Source organism: Myxine glutinosa, chromosome 1, assembly GCF_964187855.1.
Source record: "Myxine glutinosa chromosome 1, kmMyxGlut1.1, whole genome shotgun sequence".
Lineage (NCBI taxonomy): Eukaryota > Metazoa > Chordata > Myxini > Myxiniformes > Myxinidae > Myxine > Myxine glutinosa.
In genome coordinates, this window is record NC_136261.1 from 231,000,008 (window position 1) to 231,020,707 (window position 20,700).

Below are 20,700 nucleotides of genomic sequence, written 5' to 3' on the forward strand. Positions count from 1 at the left end.
AAACTAGAATGGCACTCGGTAGAGCACATACCTCCACCAGGCTGAACAGTTTATGTTTTGTATCACACTGATAGGCCAGATCTCGATCCAGACATGAACCAAAATCTAATTGGCTTGTTCTTGATATCTAATGGACTCATCCATCAAATTTCGTTCAAATCCGTCCACAACTTTTTGAGATATCGTGACATACACGGTTCTTTCCCTATCTCTCAATGGTGAAGAATCACATAAAAATTCTCGGATCCAGATTCGGATCCAGATCTTCACCAAAATCGAATAATTTCTTCTTTGACACACACCGTACCTGTCCACCAAATTTCATCGGAATCCATGCACAAATTTTTGAGATATCCTGATCACAGACAAATGAAAAATCACTCATAGAGCAACACTTGGCAAAAGAGAACAAAGTAGAATGGCACTCAGTAGAGCATCCTTTTGACCTCAACAATAATTGGTGGTTGAATTCAGTGACCTCATATACAAATCGTATTCAAATTTTAAGTTAATCGGATGAAAATTGACAATTTTAGAAATTTGGCCTATGTTGACCTTTTGGCCTATGTGACCTTAAATATAAGTGGTGGTTGGATTCAGTAAGCTGATATGCAAATCCTATTCAAATTTCAAGTGAATCGGATGAAAATTGAGGATTTTAGAAATTTGAAAAGGTTGTTGACCTTTGGCCTACGTTGACATCAAAAATAGTTGGTGGTTGATTTCAGTAAGCTGACATGAAAATCCTATTTAAATTTAAAGTCAATCGGATGAAAATTGAGGATTTTTAGAAATTTGAAAATTTTGATGACCTTTGGCCTATGTTGACCTTTTGGCCTACACTGATCTCAAAAATAGTTGGTGGTTGATTTCAGTTCGCTGACCCCAAAATCCTATTCAATTTTCAAGTAAATCAGATGAAAATTGAGGATTTCAGAAATTTGAAAAGGGTTATTGATCTTTGGCCTATGTTGACCTTTTGGCCAAGCGTGATCTCAAAAATAGTTGGTGGTTGAATTTAATAAGCTGATATGTAAATCCTATTCAAATTTCAAGTCAATCGGATGAAAACTGAGGATAATAGAAATTCGAGAAAACTAGTTGACCTTTGGCCTTTGTTGACCTTTTGTGCCTTCGACCTCAAAAATATATAGGATTTTGTCGGACCACCAACTTTACCATTTGGTGGAAGTTTTGTGAAGATCGGTTTAAAATTGTGACCTGTAGGCAAGTATAAGTGAGCAGACAGACAAATACACAAACCGGAGTGATCAACATACTTGTCAAAAAACAAGACCGAAAGTCTAACTAAGTAGCTGGGCTTGTAAAATATTATAAGCCACAAACACACATGATTAGAAACAGTCGCTAATGCTGCTTATAACATTAAACAAAGAAATTTGGAGGAATCCAGACATCCTGAAGTAAGTTTAACTCACAGAACTGAGGGAAGATCTACTGACAGAGGGAAGAAGACAAGGGTTGGATATGTACCGTTTTGTTGGAAGAGACGTAACGCCGATGCTTTCGATATTTTATGGTAATTTTAACAATCGATTTGTTTGTGTTTCACACTGAATGAAAAAGGTAAAGGTAGAGCATGGCGATTGTGATGTATGACAGGTTCGATGATATGTTCAGCATGAACGGCATATGAATCAAAATGCCGGCGCGTGGAGAGTCAGCCACTGTATCGCCGTAATGACATCAGATGTAATCACATCACCCTGTCATGTAACTAGATCCTCAGCTCTGATTGGTATACGTTTGAGGGGACATATATACATACATATATACATACATATATACATACATACATACATACATACATACAGACGGACAAACACTGTTCAAGACGGCTTTGCCCCATGGGCTATGCCGTAAAATAAAAATTGCCAAATAATGAACAAACACACAGACAGGAGTGAAAACATAATCTCCGTCCACCTTTGGTGGCAGAAGTAATAACTATTCTAATATATTCCCCATTTTACCCCTTAGACCAGATCCGTCACAATATGTTTATGAATGTGTAAAATCTACATGTCCCATTTTTAAGATGCAGTTGGGGGGCTGTGTCCTCGATCAGGACCTGCACCTTTTTAATTACTACGATGCTCTCAGCCACTGTTCAAAGTTATCCTCAAAGCAATGTCCTCCATTGACGAAGTTGCCGGAGGCATTATGTTTTCAGGTTGTCCATCCGTACATCCGTGCGTTCAGCCGTGATAGGTTTTCGTTACCTCAATAACTTGAGAACGGCTGAAGGCACCTTAGTCAAACTTGGTGGAGGTATGTATAATGAGGTAAAGATGAACTGATTAGATTTTGGGGTCACGAGGTCAAAGGCCGAAGGTGAGAGGTCATGTTCGGTGATAATCCAATATTCCAATTTTGGGGTCAAACTTGCCTTTGCCTCTTGGAAGGCTAATCCAACTGAAGGCAATCTCAGTTCCTTCCACCAAGCTCGGAACAAGTGTGTGTCTACCCTCAGGAGTGCCAGGAAGCACTATCTCTCCACACTCAAGAATGAACTCTCAAACCTGTCTCCTTCCTCCAAATCCTGGTGGCGTCTGGTCAAATCCGTTTCTGGTGTTTGTTCCCCCTCCATCCCCTCCCTTACCTCAAATGGCCACACAGTTGACATCGCACGTGACAAAGCCGAATGCCTCAACTCTGTGTTTGCCTCAAAATCTTTAGTTCCAAACCCATCTCTCTCTGTTCCCACCTTTCCCAGTCGAACCCAACTGCTCCTGGACTCTGTGTCCTTCTCTCCTGACAAGGTGGAGGAGTTTTTGTCTAACCTCGACTCTGATTCTGCAACTGGACCAGACGGCATCAGCCCACGGGTCCTAAAATCCTGATCTGCCGCTCTATCTCACCCTCTCTCTGTTCTTTTCACCCTCTCTTTTGCTCAAGGTCATCTGCCAGCATCCTGGAAATCAGCAAACATTACCACTTTACACAAAAAGGTGCAAAAACAGATCCTTGCAACTACAGACCAATCAGCCTGCTCCCAATTATCAGCAAAGTCATGGAATCCATCATTGCTTCGGATATGAAATCTTTCCTCTTCTCCAATGGCTTGATCTCTGATCATCAATTTGGTTTCAGACCAGGTCACTCTACTCTGGACATGCTGCTTCTGCTGTCTCAACAATGGATGGAGGTCCTCAATGCCAAACAGGAAATCAGAGCTGTCTCCCTTGACATATCACGTGCCTTCAATACGATCTGGCACCCAGCTCTGCTCACCAAACTCTCCTCCTATGGTATCCATGGAAATCTCCATGCATGGCTTGCGGACTTCCTCTCTGGTCGTAGTCAACGTGTGGCCCTGAGTGGATTTCTCTCATCTCCCCTTCCTGTTCAGGCTGGAGTTCCCCAAGGCAGTGTTCTGGGCCCTGTGCTTTTTCTGGTCTTTATCAATGATCTCTCCGACTCTCTGGAAAATCCTCTCTATCTCTTTGCTGATGACTCCACTCTCTGCCACTCCATTCCTCTTCCCTCAGATCGGCAGTCTGCAGCCTCCTCACTCTCTGAAGACTTGGACAAAATCACAGACTGGTCAAACAAGTGGAACATGTCTTTCAATCCTGACAAATCTCACACTCTTACTATGTCTCTCCGAAAAGATCGACTGGACAACCCTCCCATCTACTTTCTCAACAATCCTCTCCAAGAAGTTCTGTCGCTCAAGCTTTTGGGTCTCACTATCTGCCATGATCTTTCTTGGGAAAACCACATTTCCAAGCTGGCCTCCAAAGCCAGTCGCCGACTGGGCATCCTCCGCCGTGCGAAGTCCTTCCTCGGCACACCTGAGCTCCTCACCACATACAAGGCTTTCATCCACAGCTCAATGGAATACTGTTCTCCCCTATGGGCTGGTGCTCCTGCCTCACACCTAGCTCGGCTTCACGCTGTTGAAACCAAAGCTTTCAGAATTATTGGAATCTCCCACGATGAAGCTATCTCTGAGGGCCTTTCACTCACTCACCGCAGGCAGGTAGGTGGTCTTTCTGTCTTCTACCGACTCCTCTCCGGCCTTGCACCCCCAGCTCTCTCTGTGCTCTGTCCCCCAAATATTCCTACAGGTCGCACAAGATCTGCCAGCCACCCTCTGATGGTTAAATTGCCGAAATCTCGGCTCTCTGCTCACCTTCACTCTTTCAATCCTCTTTTCTCCCGCCTCTGGTCTGGAACAAACTCCCACACTCCCTTCAATCCCACTCCTCCCTCCATGTCTTTAAAACAGCTGTTCACCACCATCTCTTATCTTCCCCCCTCCAAAACCTTGATCTTTTCTACCCCTGCTAATTCACCCCAGATCCACCTTGTTTGAAATTCCAACTTCTTTCCTGGAAGTCCTGGCAGTGTCCATATGTTTTATACCTCTCGCACCCCCCCCCCCCCTTCCCATGCCCCCCGCCCAAAGCCCTCTCCCTCTCACAGATCTCTCGATGTCTCCATGTCTCTCGGTCCCTGCTCTCAAATGTTGTGTTTGTGTCCTTCCCCCTCTCTCCCCATCTTGTCTACCGCTCCCGATGTTATATGTTTTATGTGTCGGTTTGTCTTTCTGTGTGATTAAAGTTCGCTCTTTCACGAGCCTCGATCTTGTATACAAAAAAAAAAAAAAAATCCTGTTGCTGCGATAGCTGGTGAACCAGTGACGGGATTCTGACCAAATTTGGTACAGTTATGGAGAATGATGTAACGATGAACTGATTAGATTTTGGGGTCAAAGGTCAGAGTCTGTAATATGTCTAACTTGAGAACAGCTGAAGTGATCTAGTTCAAACTTGGTACAGGTATGTATAATGATGTAAAGATTAACTCATTAGACTTTGGGGTCAAAGGTCAAAGTCAAAATCTGTAATAAGTTTATAACTTGAGAACGGCTGAAGTGATCTAATTAAAACTTGGTACTGGTATGTATAATGATGTAAAGGTTAACTGATTAGAATTTGGAGTCAAGAGGTCAAAGGTCAAAGTCTGTAATAGGTCTATAACTTGAGAATGGCTGAAGTGATCAAATTCAAACTTGGTACTCATATGTATAATGATGTAAAGATTAACTGATTAAATTTTGGGGTCAAGAGGTCAAAGGTCAGAGGTCATGTCAGGTAAAAGTGTGATAACTTGTGTTATGTGCTCCTCCCCAAACCCCCTGGTCACGGTGTACCTCCGAGCCCCGAGAGGAGTCACGGCAGAAAAATGTGTTATTCTGTATGTCAAAGATCAATGGTGAAGCCATACCAATTGTTACCAACAAGCAAATATTGTATTAAGATCACACAAGAATAACAGTACAACAACAATAGTACTCAATTGTACAACCAATATATATTTCCTATGATGGTACCATCAGGTTCCTACAATATAACTCACTGTGCTCCAAGTGAGCGAAAAGAAGAAGTTTCCCAATGTCTCTAAGCCCGGCTTCAAGCCAAAGTTGATTCCGGCTTCAAGCCAAAGTCGATCCGCTCCAGCGATCGTCAGAACAATGTCCAATCGAGACCAGAATCCCGTTGGGTTGGCAGTTACAGTCCTGCTGCCAAAGCTGCGCAAAGGTGCCCGCCCTCAAGGCGACTGGGAAATCCAAAGGCGCCCTCCAGGCGACTAGGAAATCACACCCTCGGGTATGGACGTTCCACGGCTCACAGTCGGCGAACCCCAAATTAACCTTCAAAAGCCACGTTGCACACACACACACCAGATCAACGTCTGAATGCGGTGAAAATGGTCGAAGCGAGATGAAACCTTGAGCGAAGCGCAAAGCGCGTCGAGGCAAAATGGCCGACGGCCCGTTCTCGAGGCGTAACGGTACGACGATGATTCTCCTCGGAATCAACCGCCAAAACCTGACACGCAGGTTGATCTGTCACAGCGATAACAACTCTGTCGCAGGAATCCCCTTCCTGTGAAACCCAAAGTTCACTCGTGACTCTCGCTCGCCAATCGTTCGCTCCAGACATCGAAGCAACTCAGCCTTCTTCTCCGACTCACTCGCTCCGCCTTCTCTCTCTCCTCTTCCTCTTCGTCATCGTCCGGTTCCCGATCCGGTTTCCGGTTTCTTTTAACTCTACCTTTTTCACCTTTTGAAAACAGTTCATAAACAATAAACCTTTTGAAAACAATAATAGTACATGGAATCAAAAATGTTTACAGTGGATAAAAACCACAACAACGGAAGTGACGAATCCGTAACACTTGTGAACAGCTGAAGGGATTTAAATTAAAACTTGGTACAGCTATGTATAATGATGTAAACATGAACTGATGAAATTTTTGGATCAAGAGGTCAAAGATCAGAGGTCATGTCAGGTAAAAATGTGATAATTTGAGAACAGCTGCATGGATTTAAAGCAAACTTGGTACAAGTATTATAAAGATGTAATAATGTGGGCGGAGGCATGTCCGTCAACATCGTGACGTCGAAGTGTGTCGTTCTAGTTCTATTTATATTTTTCTATTTATTCATAATTAAAATTTATAATTTCGGATTTATAAATTTATAATTTATAGATTTATAAAATTCAAATTTATCATTATTTATTTATATTTATCTATTTATTTATAAATTATCTATTTATTTCATGTATATATGTTTCGTATGCAGCCTATGGCTGCTGGTTGCATCATTTTCTAGAAGCGTGGCTGTGCTGCTGATGCAGTTCCTGCTGTTTCCAGTAAGCTGGTACTCATTTTTCCAATCTCGGAAGGATGACAGGCTGAGTCAAGCCACCTGGTGGTATTTAACGGCACAACTGGAGCTCAAACTCAAGACCCCAATATCATAATGCAGCCACCTTCACCATGGAGCCAACACCAGGCTTTATTAATTTCATGTGAAAGTCTTACTTGCTTCTGATGTTCTTTCTGGTACACATTCCAGTTCCTGCCTGTATCCAGATAATGTTCAAAGCTATACACTAATTTAATACCTCTGGAATTTTGTTCCTTTTATTCCATCTCACCTGTCGCTATCCTCTCTCCCCAAAGGGCCTTGTCCCTTTGACGTGTCAGCGGAAGGTCGTGCTCGTACAGGGTGTGCGTGAGCTCTTCGACCAGGAGGACACCCCCATAGACTGGCCTGAACCGAATCAACGGCATTGTCGTTTCATTATCATTGGTAAGTGTGTTTAGATGTGCATGGTTGAACAAATTGGTGTGCCAAGATGGGCAACTAAGGCAACATGCGGTTGAAGGAGAAATGGAAGAGGCCACACAATGGTAGAGTTAGTGGTTATATCTAACGCTTTATGAAGGAATTGTCCCCACATCATGCGCTGCAGTAATTTGTGTTTTAAATCATTGCTAGTCATTTTGAGTTTTTGTGCAGGCTAGCAACAACAACAACAACATGCATTTTAAAAGGCCATTTTCCCTTCTAGAGCGGGGGTTAGCCTTGCGGTCCCCATGACAATCTTCTCCATTTTGCCCTATTTTCTGCATCTCTCCTTGTTAACCCCCTTGCCCGCATTTCTTCTTCCACCATCTTTAGCCAAGTCTTTCTCGGTCTTCCCCGTCTTCTACTTCCTTCTACATTCATTTCCATCACTCTTCTCAACCAGTCACTTTCATCCTTCCTCAACACATGACCAAACCATCTCAACCTGTTCCTCTTCACAGCATCAATCACAGGCTCTATTCCCATCATCTTTCGCAATTCATCATTTGTCTTCCTCTCTCTCAACGATACTCCGCACATCCGTCGAACCATTCGCATTTCCACCCTTTCCAACCTTCGTTGCTGCTCCACGTTCATTACCCATGTCTCGCTCCCATAAATCATAACACTTCTCACACATGCAGCATACACCTTTCCCTTCAGCTTCAACGACACTCCCCTCATCATCAGCACGCCACTCAATTCCCGAAACTTCTTCCATGCACATCTCACTCGAGCAACCGTTGCCAAGTCTGATCCACCTTCTCCATTCAGCATGTCTCCGAGGTAGCAAAATGTTTTCACACCTTCCAGCTTCACGCCGTCTCCAAGATCCAACTCAACATTTCCTCCATCTGCAGCTCCCTCTGTGCAAACCTTACATTTGAATGTAGCTGCCACACTGGTTAATGACCCTCTCAGACCACTACATTTTTGATGAACATTTGGAGATCTCGCGAGATCACGGCGAGGTCACGTCTTTTCGAAGCTAAGTGATCCTTCTCAATTGTGTTTTTGTCGAGACTGTATCTATCTTTCGGTGTATGTACCTATAGCGTATCTTTTGGAAAATTTTCGGTGCTAATTTTTCGTACATGTATACACAATCGTCGGTTAATGCGTATCGAGTATTCTGCGGCCTAGTACTCGTAGGCTTGGCTACCGTACCGTCTCCGACCTTGTGGTTTTGTTTTTCTCTCAGCGATTCGTCGAATGCGCTGCATTTATTTTCGTTCTCTGGTTCGTCCCAGTCGTTCACCCCATACCTCCTTGTTTAATATCTCTACTCACAAAAAAAAACCCCAAAAAATATTTCCTTCCCAGGTCTTATTCGTTTATTTGTTGTTCTTTTTTGTTCGTTCGTTCTTCGTTCGCGATCACGCGATCACGTGATTAGAAATGTATAATCTCTCCCCTGAACAACTATTTTCTCTCATATATTATAACACCATTTTCTTCTTTTCCTACAAAAGGATGCTTTCGTCTTGCTCACCAAATCTATTCATTCCAAAAAATATATATAATACCATCTCTTACAGTTCCTCCTTTCTACATTCCCTAAACTATCCAGAACTCCACCCCTCCTTCAGTGTCCTCAAACATATTTTTGACTCGAAGGTCTCAAACTCATTTTGCAAAAAATGTTCGTTTCCCATGAATCGTACACTTTTCAAAATCCAATCTCACCCCTCCCCTCCAAATCCTCCCCATCACCCATCCCTTTCAAATCTCCCCCCTTGCCCCTTCCCTCCCCTCCCTCCTAAACTCCCCCCACACCCCTCCCCTCCGAGACTCTCCCTCGCTCCTCCCCTCCTAGACTCCCCTCTCACCCCTCCTCCTCAAAGCATCCTCCCTGCTTCTTCCCCCTTCCAACTTTCACCTTCATCTCCCCCAACCTTCTGCCTCGCTCTTCCTCCTCCTCCTCAAATAACACCTCACTGTGCCTCACGCAATCTCCATCAAACCTTTTGTCCGCCCCATTCTTCCCTTTCTCCAAGCTATTCTGAAATCTCTGAAATCTCTGACACACCTTCAACAGCTCTCCCTACCTCTTCCTCCTCTTCCACATCTTACCCTACCCCTCCCCCCCCCCCCTGTTCTGGACCCGATGCTCCCCCTTCTTCTTCATTAACGGTATGGACCTCAAACATCCAGGGCCTTCGCTCAAACCTGACTGATCTCTCCATACAGGTTGCTTCTGACAAACCAGATGTGATCTGCTTAACAGAAACTTTCCTCCTTCATGATGTCTCTGATGCCTTGGTATCTCTCCCAGGTTACTCCCTCTTCCGGTATGATAGACCTGAGCCTCGTCCTGGAGGTGGGGTTGCTATCTTTATAAAAAACTCTCTTCCTCACTCTCCCTGCACTGCCCTCTCTCCACCCCACCCACAGGAATACCTCTGGCTACGGCTTCCTCTCTGCTCCCACCTTTTGTTCATATGTGTTCTGTACCGTCCTACAAACAGTGATGACTCCATTTACATTTCTCTGTCGGACAACATGGACCAACTTCTATCAACTCATCCAAACTCTCTCTTCCTCATATGTGGCGACTTCAACTGTCATCATGCCAGTTGGCTGGGTGTGGGTTCATCTCTCACCAGCCATGGCACCTCAGCAAAGGACTTCTGCGACTCATTGGGACTGACACAATCTGTCAATTTCCCGACCCGGATCTCAGTCAACGGAGTATTTTCTCTTCTGGACTTGGTTATGACTAACTTCCCTGCAAATGTCTGCTGCTCTTCTTCTGCTCCAATCGGTTCTTCTGATCATGTGCTTGTCAAAGTGGACATCTCACTGGCCATTCTCAGAGAGCCTCCTCAGCGCCGACGAGTCTGGCATTTCACTCAGGCCGACTGGCACGGTCTTCAAGCAGCCATCAATCAACTGGACTGGTCTCCCATCTCTAATGCCTCTGACATCAATTCTTCCTGGGAATTCTTCCAAAGCAAACTGCTCTCTCTCATGCACAGATTTATCCCATCTCGTCTTCAGTTGTCATACCCTTCCTCCCGTCCATGGTACACTGAATCTTGTGGTGAGGCAGTTGCCCTGAAACAACTTGCCTTTGCGTCTTGGAAGGCAAATCCAACTGAAGGCAATCTCAGTTCCTTCCACCAAGCTCGAAACAAGTGTGTTTCTACCCTCAGGAGTGCCAGGAAGCACTATCTCTCCACACTCAAGATTGAACTCTCAAACCTGTCTCCTTCCTCCAAATCCTGGTGGCGTCTGGTCAAATCCGTTTCTGGTGTTTGTTCCCCCTCCATCCATCCCCTCCCTTACCTCAAATGGCTACACAGTTGACACTGCACGTGACAAAGCCGAATGCCTCAACTCTGTGTTTGCCTCAAAATCTTGTGTCCCAAACCCATCTCTCTCTGTTCCCACCTTTCCCAGTCGAACCCAACTGCTCCTGGACTCTGTGTCCTTCTCTCCTGACAAGGTGGAGAAGTTTTTATCAAACCTCGACTCTGATTCTGCAACTGGACCAGATGGCATCAGTCCTCGGGTCCTAAAATCCTGCTCTGCCGCTCTAGCTCACCCTCTCTCTGTTCTTTTCACCCTCTCTTTTGCTCAAGGTCATCTGCCAGCATCTTGGAAATCAGCAAACATTACCGCTTTACACAAAAAAGGTGCAAAAACAGATCCTTGCAACTACAGACCAATCAGCCTGCTCCCAATTATCAGCAAAGTCATGGAATCCATCATTGCTTCAGATATCAAATCCTTCCTCTTCTCCAATGGCTTGATCTCTGATCATCAATTTGGATTCAGGCCAGGTCATTCTACTCTGGACATGTTGCTTCTGCTGTCTCAACAATGGATGGAGGTCCTCAATGCCAAACAGGAAATCAGAGCTGTCTCACTTGACATATCACGTGCCTTCGATACGGTCTGGCACCCAGCTCTGCTCACCAAACTCACCTCCTATGGTATTCAGGGAAATCTCCACTCATGGCTCGTGGATTTCCTCTCTGGTCGTAGGCAACGTGTGGCCCTGAATGGATTTCTCTCATCTTCCCTGCCTGTTCTGGCTGGAGTTCCCCAAGGCAGTGTTCTGGGCCCTGTGCTATTTCTGGTCTTCATCAATGACCTCTCCGACTCTCTGGAAAATCCTCTCTATGTCTTTGCTGATGACTCCACTATCTGCCGCTCCATTCCTCATCCCTCAGATCGGCAGTCTGTAGCCTCCTCACTCTCTGCAGACCTGGACAAAATCACAGACTGGTCAAACAAGTGGAACATGTCTTTCAATCCTGACAAATCTCACACTCTTACAATGTCTCTCCGAAAGGACCGACTGGACAACCCTCCCATCTACTTTCTCAACAATCCTCTCCAAGAAGTTCTGTCGCTCAAGCTTTTGGGTCTCACTATCTGCCATGATCTTTCTTGGGAAAACCACATTTCCAAGCTGGCCTCCAAAGCCAGTTGCCGACTGGGCATCCTCCGTCGTGCGAAGTCCTTCCTTGGCACACCTGAGCTCCTCACCACATACAAGGCTTTCATCCGCAGCTCAATGGAATACTGTTCCCCCCTCTGGGCTGGTGCTCCTGCCTCACACCTTGCTCGGCTTCACGCTGTTGAGGCCAAAGCTTTCAGAATCATTGGAATCTCCTGCGATGTAGTCAACTCCGAGGGTCTTTCACTCACTCACCGCAGGCAGGTTGGTGGTCTTTCTGTCTTCTACCGACTCCTCTCCGGCCTTGCTCCCCCAGCTCTCTCTGTGCTCTGTCCCCCCAATATTACTTCAGGTCGCACAAGATCTGCCTGCAACCCTCTTATGGTTAAACTGCCAAAGTCTAGGCCCTCTGCTCACCTTCACTCTTTCATACCCCTTTTCTCCCGCCTCTGGAACAAACTCCCCCACTCCCTTCAATCCCACTCCTCCCTCCAGGTCTTTAAAACAGCTGTTCACCACCATCTCTTATCTTCCCCCATCGAAAACCTTGATCTTTTCTACCCCCGGTAATTCACCCCAGAGTCCTTGCAGTGTTCATATGTTTTATTCCTCTCCCACCTCCCCCCAAGTCCTCCTGATGTCCCTGCTCTCAAATGTTGTGTTTGTGTCCTTCCCCCTCTCTCCCCATCTTGTCTGCCGCTCCCCTTGTTTTTTGTGTTTTGTGTGTCGGTTTGTCTTTTTGTGTGATTAATGTTAGCTCTTTCACGAGCCTCGATCTTGTATACAAAAAAAGAAAAAAAAAAAAAAAAAAAACCCCCCACTCAGCGCACATTGTACACTGAATGGAGTTCACTCCGACACCCTTCCTACACACAGCACAGGGCCACTTCCCAGTTCTTTCCACCTCACCACATGCTTTACCACTTGCCATCACCTTCGTCTTTCCGATATTCACCTTCAGACCTTTTGTCTCCATACATTCCTTCCACGTGTTCATCTTTTCCTTCAGTCCATCCATACTTTCCGCAATCAACACCAGATCATCTGCGTACAACAACTCCCACGGTAAACCCTCCTTTACGTTCTGAGCCAGCACCTCCATCACAGCTACAAATAGTAGTGGACTTAGTACCGACCCCTGATGCACTCCCACCTTCACCTCAAACTCACCAATGTTCCCGTCCTTCGTCCTTACAGCTGTGCGCGCTCTTTTGTACATTGCCATCACTACTCTGATCAACCATTCCTCCACTCCTAACTTCCTCAATGCCCATGTCAATACTTTGCGTGGAACCCGATCGAATGCTTTCTCCAGATCAATAAACCCAAGAAACAACTTCTTCCTCTTCTCCATGTCCTTCTCCTGCAACTGCCTCACAATGAAAAGCGCGTCTGTCGTTCCTCTTCCTGGCATGAATCCAAACTGCATTTCGTCGAACTTCACTTTCTTCCTTATCCTCCTCTCCAACACCCTTTCCAATACCTTCATTCCATGCTCCAATAACTTTATGTGCAGGCTAAGGGGGAAACTATTCTTTTGTCATAATTTTCTCAATGTAATTCTCTATTCCACCACAGTGACAATTGCATGAAGGGTGGGAGAGGAGGGGGGCTAAATTTTGACAATTATATAAATGATAAAAGTATGAGATGGAAATATTGTGATGCAATATAAAGGATGGTCATGGGGGTGGGCGTGGGGGGGGGGAGAGGGTGGGCAATGGAAAGTCAAAAATTCTGCCATTATATGTACGAGTAAATACCCGCTCCCTCCATGAGTAAATTACAGGGTCACAAAATAACTTGCACAATACCGTGCGTACAGCCCCCACCTTTGCCTTATAATGTTTTTTTGGTTGAGCCCCCTCCACCTTTAGAAATAAATTCCGGCTGTTCCCCCCCCCCCCTCCCGTTTCCCAATTATTATAATTTTAGTTGTGCACCCCTCCCCCATATAAAAATTGTGGTTGTGCCCCCCTTTATAAAAATTCTGCCTGCACCCCCCTCTTTAAAAGATTCTGGTTGCACCATTTCCCCCATTATAAAAAATCTGGTGACACTCACCACCCCTCTTGCACCCCCTTATAATAATATCAGCATCACAATACAAAGGACTTGAATGTGTCATCCACTCCACACCCTCAGCAGGTAAGGGGCGATATTTGTGCCCATGATAAGTGTGCCCATGACCAGCTCACAGGTACCGCAGCACGTATGCAAAATTTGATGGAAATCGGCCAAGACGTTTTCAACTCTATAAAGTTTATACATACATACATACATACATACATACATACATACATGCATACATACATACATTTTTGTATGATATAATGAAGAGGAGGCCCCAAATATCACAATCCATACACCACTCTAAACGTCAGTGCATTAGTCAATGACATTGTAAAAACTTGGAACAACAAGTCCATGTAGCTTATATCAACAGCTTCAAACCTAAATCTTCTTAAACTAAATACATTACTTTAAGTTTAAGGATTCCATTCAGCCAAGGTTGCTCCAAAAGATTATAGGAACCACTATTATTAGGTTCTTAAATAGTAAATCTTAAATGGTACTTAAAACACAAATAGTCTTCAAATATTGAAAAAAGAGGACTTGCCATGCAATTAAATACCAATAAAGTCGAGAAAGGTATCAAAAAAGTGATCTCCGCATGACTTTACCATAGACCACAACCAAAAAGGGACAGTGTGCAATGGTCACATGGAATTTCACAAGGTCACATCAACACCATTCCTGCACTGATCTGTTTCTGCCTTGATGGCTTCATCAGCAGGACAAAAATATAAATGGTTTGTATGAAACTTGTGAAAGGAAGCTTTTATTAAGAGCGAGGACACCATAAAACCAAGAGTGCTAAAGTATTGTCCATTTAATTAACTAACCATTGTGCATCATCTGTATCATATATCAGACAAGATTAAACTTTCATGTAAAAGCATGTTTTCCCAAGTGACATCCTTGTCCAGATAATGAGTCATCACTCCGTATTGTAATTTTTACAGGCCATTATCAATAATACCGCCAAAAAGGTCATTGTATATATTACATACAGTCTATTTTATTGTACCTTCAGAAAGTATTCACACCCCTTGACTTTTTCACATTTTGTTGTGTTACAACCTGAATTTAAATGGATTAAATTGAGATTTTTTTTTTTGGCACCGATCTACACAAAATACTCCATAATGACAAAGTGCATACATGTTTTTTGAAATATAAAACATTTATTAGAAATGAAATACAGAAATATCTAATTTGCATACGTTTTCAGCCCCCTGATGCAATACTTTGTAGACACGCCTTTGGGATCAATTACAGCTTTGAGTCTCCGTGGGTATGTCTGTATCAGCTTTGCACATCTGGATTTGGGGAGTTTCTCCCATTCTTCCTTACAGTTTTGCTCAAGCTCTGTCATGTTGGATGGGGAGCATCAGTGAACAGCAATCTTCAAGTCTTTCTACAGATTTTCACTGTGATTCATGTCTGGCCTTTAGATGGGCCACTCAAGGGCTTTCACGTTCTTGTAATGAAGTCATTCCAGTGTTGCTTTGGCTGAATGCTTGGGGTCATTGTACTGTTGGAACATAAATCGTCACCGCAATCTAAGGTCTTTTGCACTCTGAAGCAGGTTCTCTTCGAGGATTTTCCCTGCCACTGAAACGCATCCCCATAGCATGATGCTGCAACCGCCATGCTTCACTGTAGGGAAGGTGTTAAATGGGTGATGAGCTTTGCTTGGTTTCCGCGAGACGTAGCGCGGCCAATGCGTGACCATTCAGGCCAATGAGCTAAATTTTCGTCTCGTCTGACCACATGATCTTTTGCCTCATGCTCTCAGTCCATTGTATAATTTAAATAAACATAAATGCAAATTTCGCATGTGGAAAAAGTAAGTACACCCTTGGCTCTAACATGTGCCATTTTCTCAGGAGTGGTTTCCTTCTGGCCACTCCCATAAAGCCTAGATTTGTGAAATGCTGCAGAGACTGTTGTCCTTCTGGCAGGTTCTTCCATCTCAGCAAGGAACTCTGTAGTTCTGTCAGTGGTCATTGGGTTCTTGGTCACCTCCCTGACCAAGATCCTTCATGGCCGGTTTCTCAGTTTGGTCAGACAGCCAGCTCTTGGAAGAGTCTGGGTAGTTCCCTAGTCCTTCCATTTTCTAATAACTGTGATCATTGTGCTCTTGGGAACTTTCAACACTCTATAAATTGTTCTATACCCTTCTCCAGATCTGTGCATCCTCATAATTCTATCTCAGAGTTCTACGGAGTTCATTGGACTTCATGGTAGAGTTTCTGCTCTGACATGCACTGTCAATTGTGGGACTTTATATGTAAAGGTGTGTTTCTTTCTAAATCATGTCCAATCAATTGAAATGGCGACAGGTGGACTCCAATCGAGTTGTGAAGACATCTCAAGGATGATGAAAGGAAATTGGATGCACTTGAGCTAATTTTGGAGTGTCATGGCTTTTCATTTTTAATTAACTTGTAGAAAATTCAAAAAAAAAAATCCACTTTGACATGGGATATTATGTGTAGATCAGTGACAAAAAACTCAATTCAATCCATTTTAAATTCAAGCTGTAACACAACAAAATGTGAAAATGTCAAGAGGTGTGAATACTTTCTGAAGGCGCTGTATATTATGTACATATATATTACATACAAACAGTACATAGTACATACATATGTATATTACATACATACAGTACTAAAAAGTCAATGTATATTACTTACAAACAGTACAAAAAATTTAATGTATATTACTTACATACAGTACAAAGTACGTACATATGTGCAGGATGGGCCAGAAAAATATACCCATTTTCATAATCGGAGATTGCTGATAGTTCCCAGTAGAGCCAACTCGTAATATTAGCCAACTAGCGAGGTACCCATGCTACACACGTGTGGGAGGCCCGATGCAGACAGACAATGAGGAAACAGCGAATGCCAAATGAGCTATGGTATAAGAGAGCCGTTGGTCTGTGTGTGTTGCTACATTTCTCAGAGATGGCTGAACGGATCTTTGTCAAACTTTCAGAGGTTCACCAGTGAGTGCCTGGGAGTGTTTTCGGCAAAAAAAAACATTTGAAAAAAAAAAAGTTCGTTTTTTCTGGATTAAAAAAAAATCTCTATAGTGCCTAAGCCTTTTAGATTAATGACACTTATAATTATATACAAGTACACTTTCACAAAATAAATACAAAACACAAACATTTGAACACTAGAAATCAAACAATTCCGGAAGTTTACGAAGTTGGTAGTAAAGCTTCTTCTTCCTGAAAGTCCTCATATTTAACTCAGAAACGTGATGAATGGCACATTCAGCAGCATATATTCAACGAAAAGGTAAAATGACGATTTCATATTTGTGATGGATTCTGATTTGGATGTAATTGCTTTTCCATTATATTTGCCCTCATTTCAAATATGTTAATGTTTCTTTTTCGCTTAAGCAACGCTGGGTACTCCAGCTATAAACGCTTATGTACTTTACTCGGGGTACAAATACAAATACAACTTTGTCTGGAGGGTAACATAGGCTATGTGGCCGCGGCCTCATTCTGGGGTGTGGGGGGCCGGGAGAGGAGCGTAAATTCTCTATGCAAATGTGTATGGTGTAGCGCCACCTGGTGATGGTGGCAGAGGGTATTACAATTTCCTTCCTACCTGTGCAACACTGAGGTTATGAAGCACTCTTTGCATGGGTAAATTTTTTCTCCTTCCCTTCCCTGGTGTTGGCTTAGCGGTTAGGGTGCCGGCTTGGGATCCTAGTATCCTGGGTTTGAATCCTGGTCGATCGCTAAATTAACACCAGGGGTGTTGACTCAGCCTGTCATCCTTCCGAGGTTGGCAAATTGAGTACCAGCTTGCTGGGATGAATGATCCCGGTGTGTACCCCGGTTTAGAATAGGTACACCGTATCCCTGCGCATCGTAAGAGGCGACTAAGGGTTGGTGCCAGGAAGGGCATCCAGCCATAAAAACATTGCCTCAAACAGGGAACCATGATTGTCATCGGATCCGCAAGGCTAACCCCTGCTCTAGCGGGGAAAATGGCCTCAAAACGATCATTCATTCATTCCCCCCTCCCCCAAAACGGATGAGCCTGTCAAAGCCTCCCACCCCACAAAAAAGATGTATATGTAGTATATCTTTTCCCTCCCACTCCCTTCCCCGCCCCACTCCCTTCCTCTCACCCCACTCCCTTCCTCAACCCTCCCCCTCCAGCCTCCCCCCCCCGCCCCGCCCCTCACGTGGCAACGGCGGGTACTCCTGCTAGTGTGTGTGTATATATATATATATATATATATATGAACTCCCTTGACAAGGAATATCAATGCAGAAGACTATTTGGTCCATCAAATCCATACAATGATAGCCAACATATGGATGTCCATGCTCTATCCTTTTTAAATGCTGAGCTTCAAGAAAATAAGCAGCATGTACCATTTTAAAAGTGGTATGATTCGGCCGGCGTTCAAACTGTCGACTACCCAGACTCAGAGTGGACGCTCAAACCATTACGCCACTAGAAAACTGTCAATTGTAATTTTATTGTGTACCAGGAAGGATTTCACCACTATAACAGCTTGAAGCCAACAATTAAGCACAGAGGAAGTTCATTTTAAGTTTGGAGGTGTATATCCTCAAGTGGTGTTGGAAAATTGCTGAAAATTGATGGTATATTGACTGCAGCAAGGTAGAAACAAATTTTAATCCACCATGCTATCCCCAATGATACAACACTTATTGGTCCAAACTTCATCCTGCAGTAAAACAATTATCCAAAACAGTCAGCTGGAATCATTACAACCTTTTTTTTTCTTTTTTTTTGTATCCAAGATGGAGGCTCGTGTAAGAGCTAACATTAATCACAAAAAGACAAACTGACACATAAAAAACAAGCATTCTGAGTATTGCGCTGCAATACATGTCCCCTACCGGCAGTCTGTCGTCCGGAAAACTGTTGGGGAAATTACCAAGGGTTATTTACCCACAGGTTCTGAATCGTTCCCAATCGCTAATTACCTCAGGACGGGCTCACCTGTGATTCGCACTCGGGACTTCGATTTATACACCTTGTGGACAGGTCAGCAGAAGCACGAGAAAATAAATTGTTGATAAAGAACCTTTCGAGTCGCTAAATATCAGTAATTTATTATATTTTCCGGTTCACGATCAATGATCGATGTGTATATATATGTTGCTCGGCTTGGCTCCGCCCCTCCCGAAAGCGCGCACTGTGTCGCGCTTTTGACGTTTGCGAGACGAGGCTGAGGGCGCCCGGTGCGGCTTGAGGAGAACTCTAGAATAAACAAGAGATATCCATTTTTTTAAAATACTTTCGTTTAATTAACGATATCTGCCAAACCACGTGCCCTATCGCAAATTCCAAAAGGACATTTTAGTAGATTGACATGCTGAACAGATCTGTGAAGTTTCCCCTCGATTGGATCAAAAATGAGGGAGGGGCTCGGTTTTAAAGGTTCATGCTTAAAAACGTCATAACTCTGAAACCATGTGATGCATGACGTCATGCTCGCTGACTTTTTTGTTTGTCATGGGTATGCGATTTTGCCTGAAAAGTTTGGCCTCGATCTGTTCAGCCGTTGCAGAGAAAAAGGGGTTTTTGTGTTTTCACGAAAAACAATATGGCGGCCGAACCACGTGACCTGTGACGTCATAATTACCATTACAATATTCTACAGACCGAGTCCCTCCTATGGTGAAAATTTGATCTCAATCGGTCCTATTATTGCAGAGAAATTGTTTTTTAAAGGAAATTAAAACTTAAAATGGCACTGAGTTAAGGATTTATCAGAATTACCAAAGTTCAAAGTGCCATAACTTTGTCAAAAATGATCGAAACGTCGTGAAGTTCGAACTCGATCTGTAACTTATCATGAGGAAACCATGTGCCAAGTTTGAAATCATTAGCCTTAAGCGTTGACAAAAACAGTCCGGAAAACTGTTCTTTGCGTGACGGACTGACTGACGGACTGACGGATTGACGGACGGAGGGACGGCGTGCAAATCGATAGTCCCCTCCGGTGTACACCGGTAGGGGACTAATAAGATAAATGGAGCGGGAGATAAGATGGGGAGAGAGAGGGAAGCACACAAGTACAACATTTGAGAGCAGGGACATCGGGAGATCTGTGGGAGGGAGAGGGCTTGGGGGGAGGAGGCATGGAAAGGGGGGAGGGGGGGTGGGGGGAGTTGTACTTGATTGCAAAAGAAAGAGGAGGCTGAAGTCCTTCATTGCATGGCATGGGCCAATCAAAATACAGATCGCTCGATATTATTGAAGACTAGCCGAAACCTGTGGAACATCCACGGAAGGGAGGATGTGGTGTATGGATAGAGTGTACCATTATGGATGGCATAGGGGATTTGCTTGTCCGAGTAAGAGTTAGGAAGAAAGATGAGAATGAAGAGTGCGTATATGAACAACGATCGCCGACACCGGCACATAAACATGCTCTGGATTGTCCACTCAGTGGACGGCTTGCTTTCGCCTTCGCCTGTCCAATCAGCGGACGGCTTGCTTCGCCGTCGCCCAGCAGACGGCAATACGATGGCGTCGTAAGATGGCGTCGTATCGGCAGTTAATCGGATGCTTTTGGGCCCCAACGTCGGCTAATTCAGATTTTTCGAGTATGGCTGTACGTGATAAACAAAGAGCGCGGTTCGTAGATCGTAAATCCATTAGTGCCGTGGGCATCGGGTCACTGGGTGCGGCGTAAAAGGGATAACAAAGTCGAGTCCTTACGCTATTATTATATAGACTCGCCGAAACCCGTGGAACATCCACGGAAGGGAGGATGTGGTGTATGGATAGAGTGTACCATTATGGATGGCATAGGGGATTTGCTTGTCCGAGTAAGAGTTAGGAAGAAAGATGAGAATGAAGAGTGCGTATATGAACAACGATCGCCGACACCGGCACAAATGCATGCTCTGGATTCTCCACTCAGTGGACGGCTTGCTTTCGCCTTCGCCTGTCCAATCAGCGGATGGCTTGCTTCGCCGTCGCCCAGCAGACGCCAATACGATGGCGTCGTAAGATGGCGTCGTATCGGCAGTTAA

General features: G+C 44.3%; 1 protein-coding gene across 1 annotated transcript in view; it reads left to right on the forward strand.

Moving 5' to 3' along the window:
* LOC137413377 (zinc-regulated GTPase metalloprotein activator 1) overlaps window positions 1–20,700 on the forward strand; it is a 308,658-nt gene that overhangs the window by 277,269 nt on the left and 10,689 nt on the right. The window contains exon 12 of the mRNA XM_078774120.1: window positions 7,003–7,132. Coding sequence (XP_078630246.1) covers window positions 7,003–7,132 — 130 coding nt within the window. The remainder of the gene's footprint in view (window positions 1–7,002; window positions 7,133–20,700) is intronic.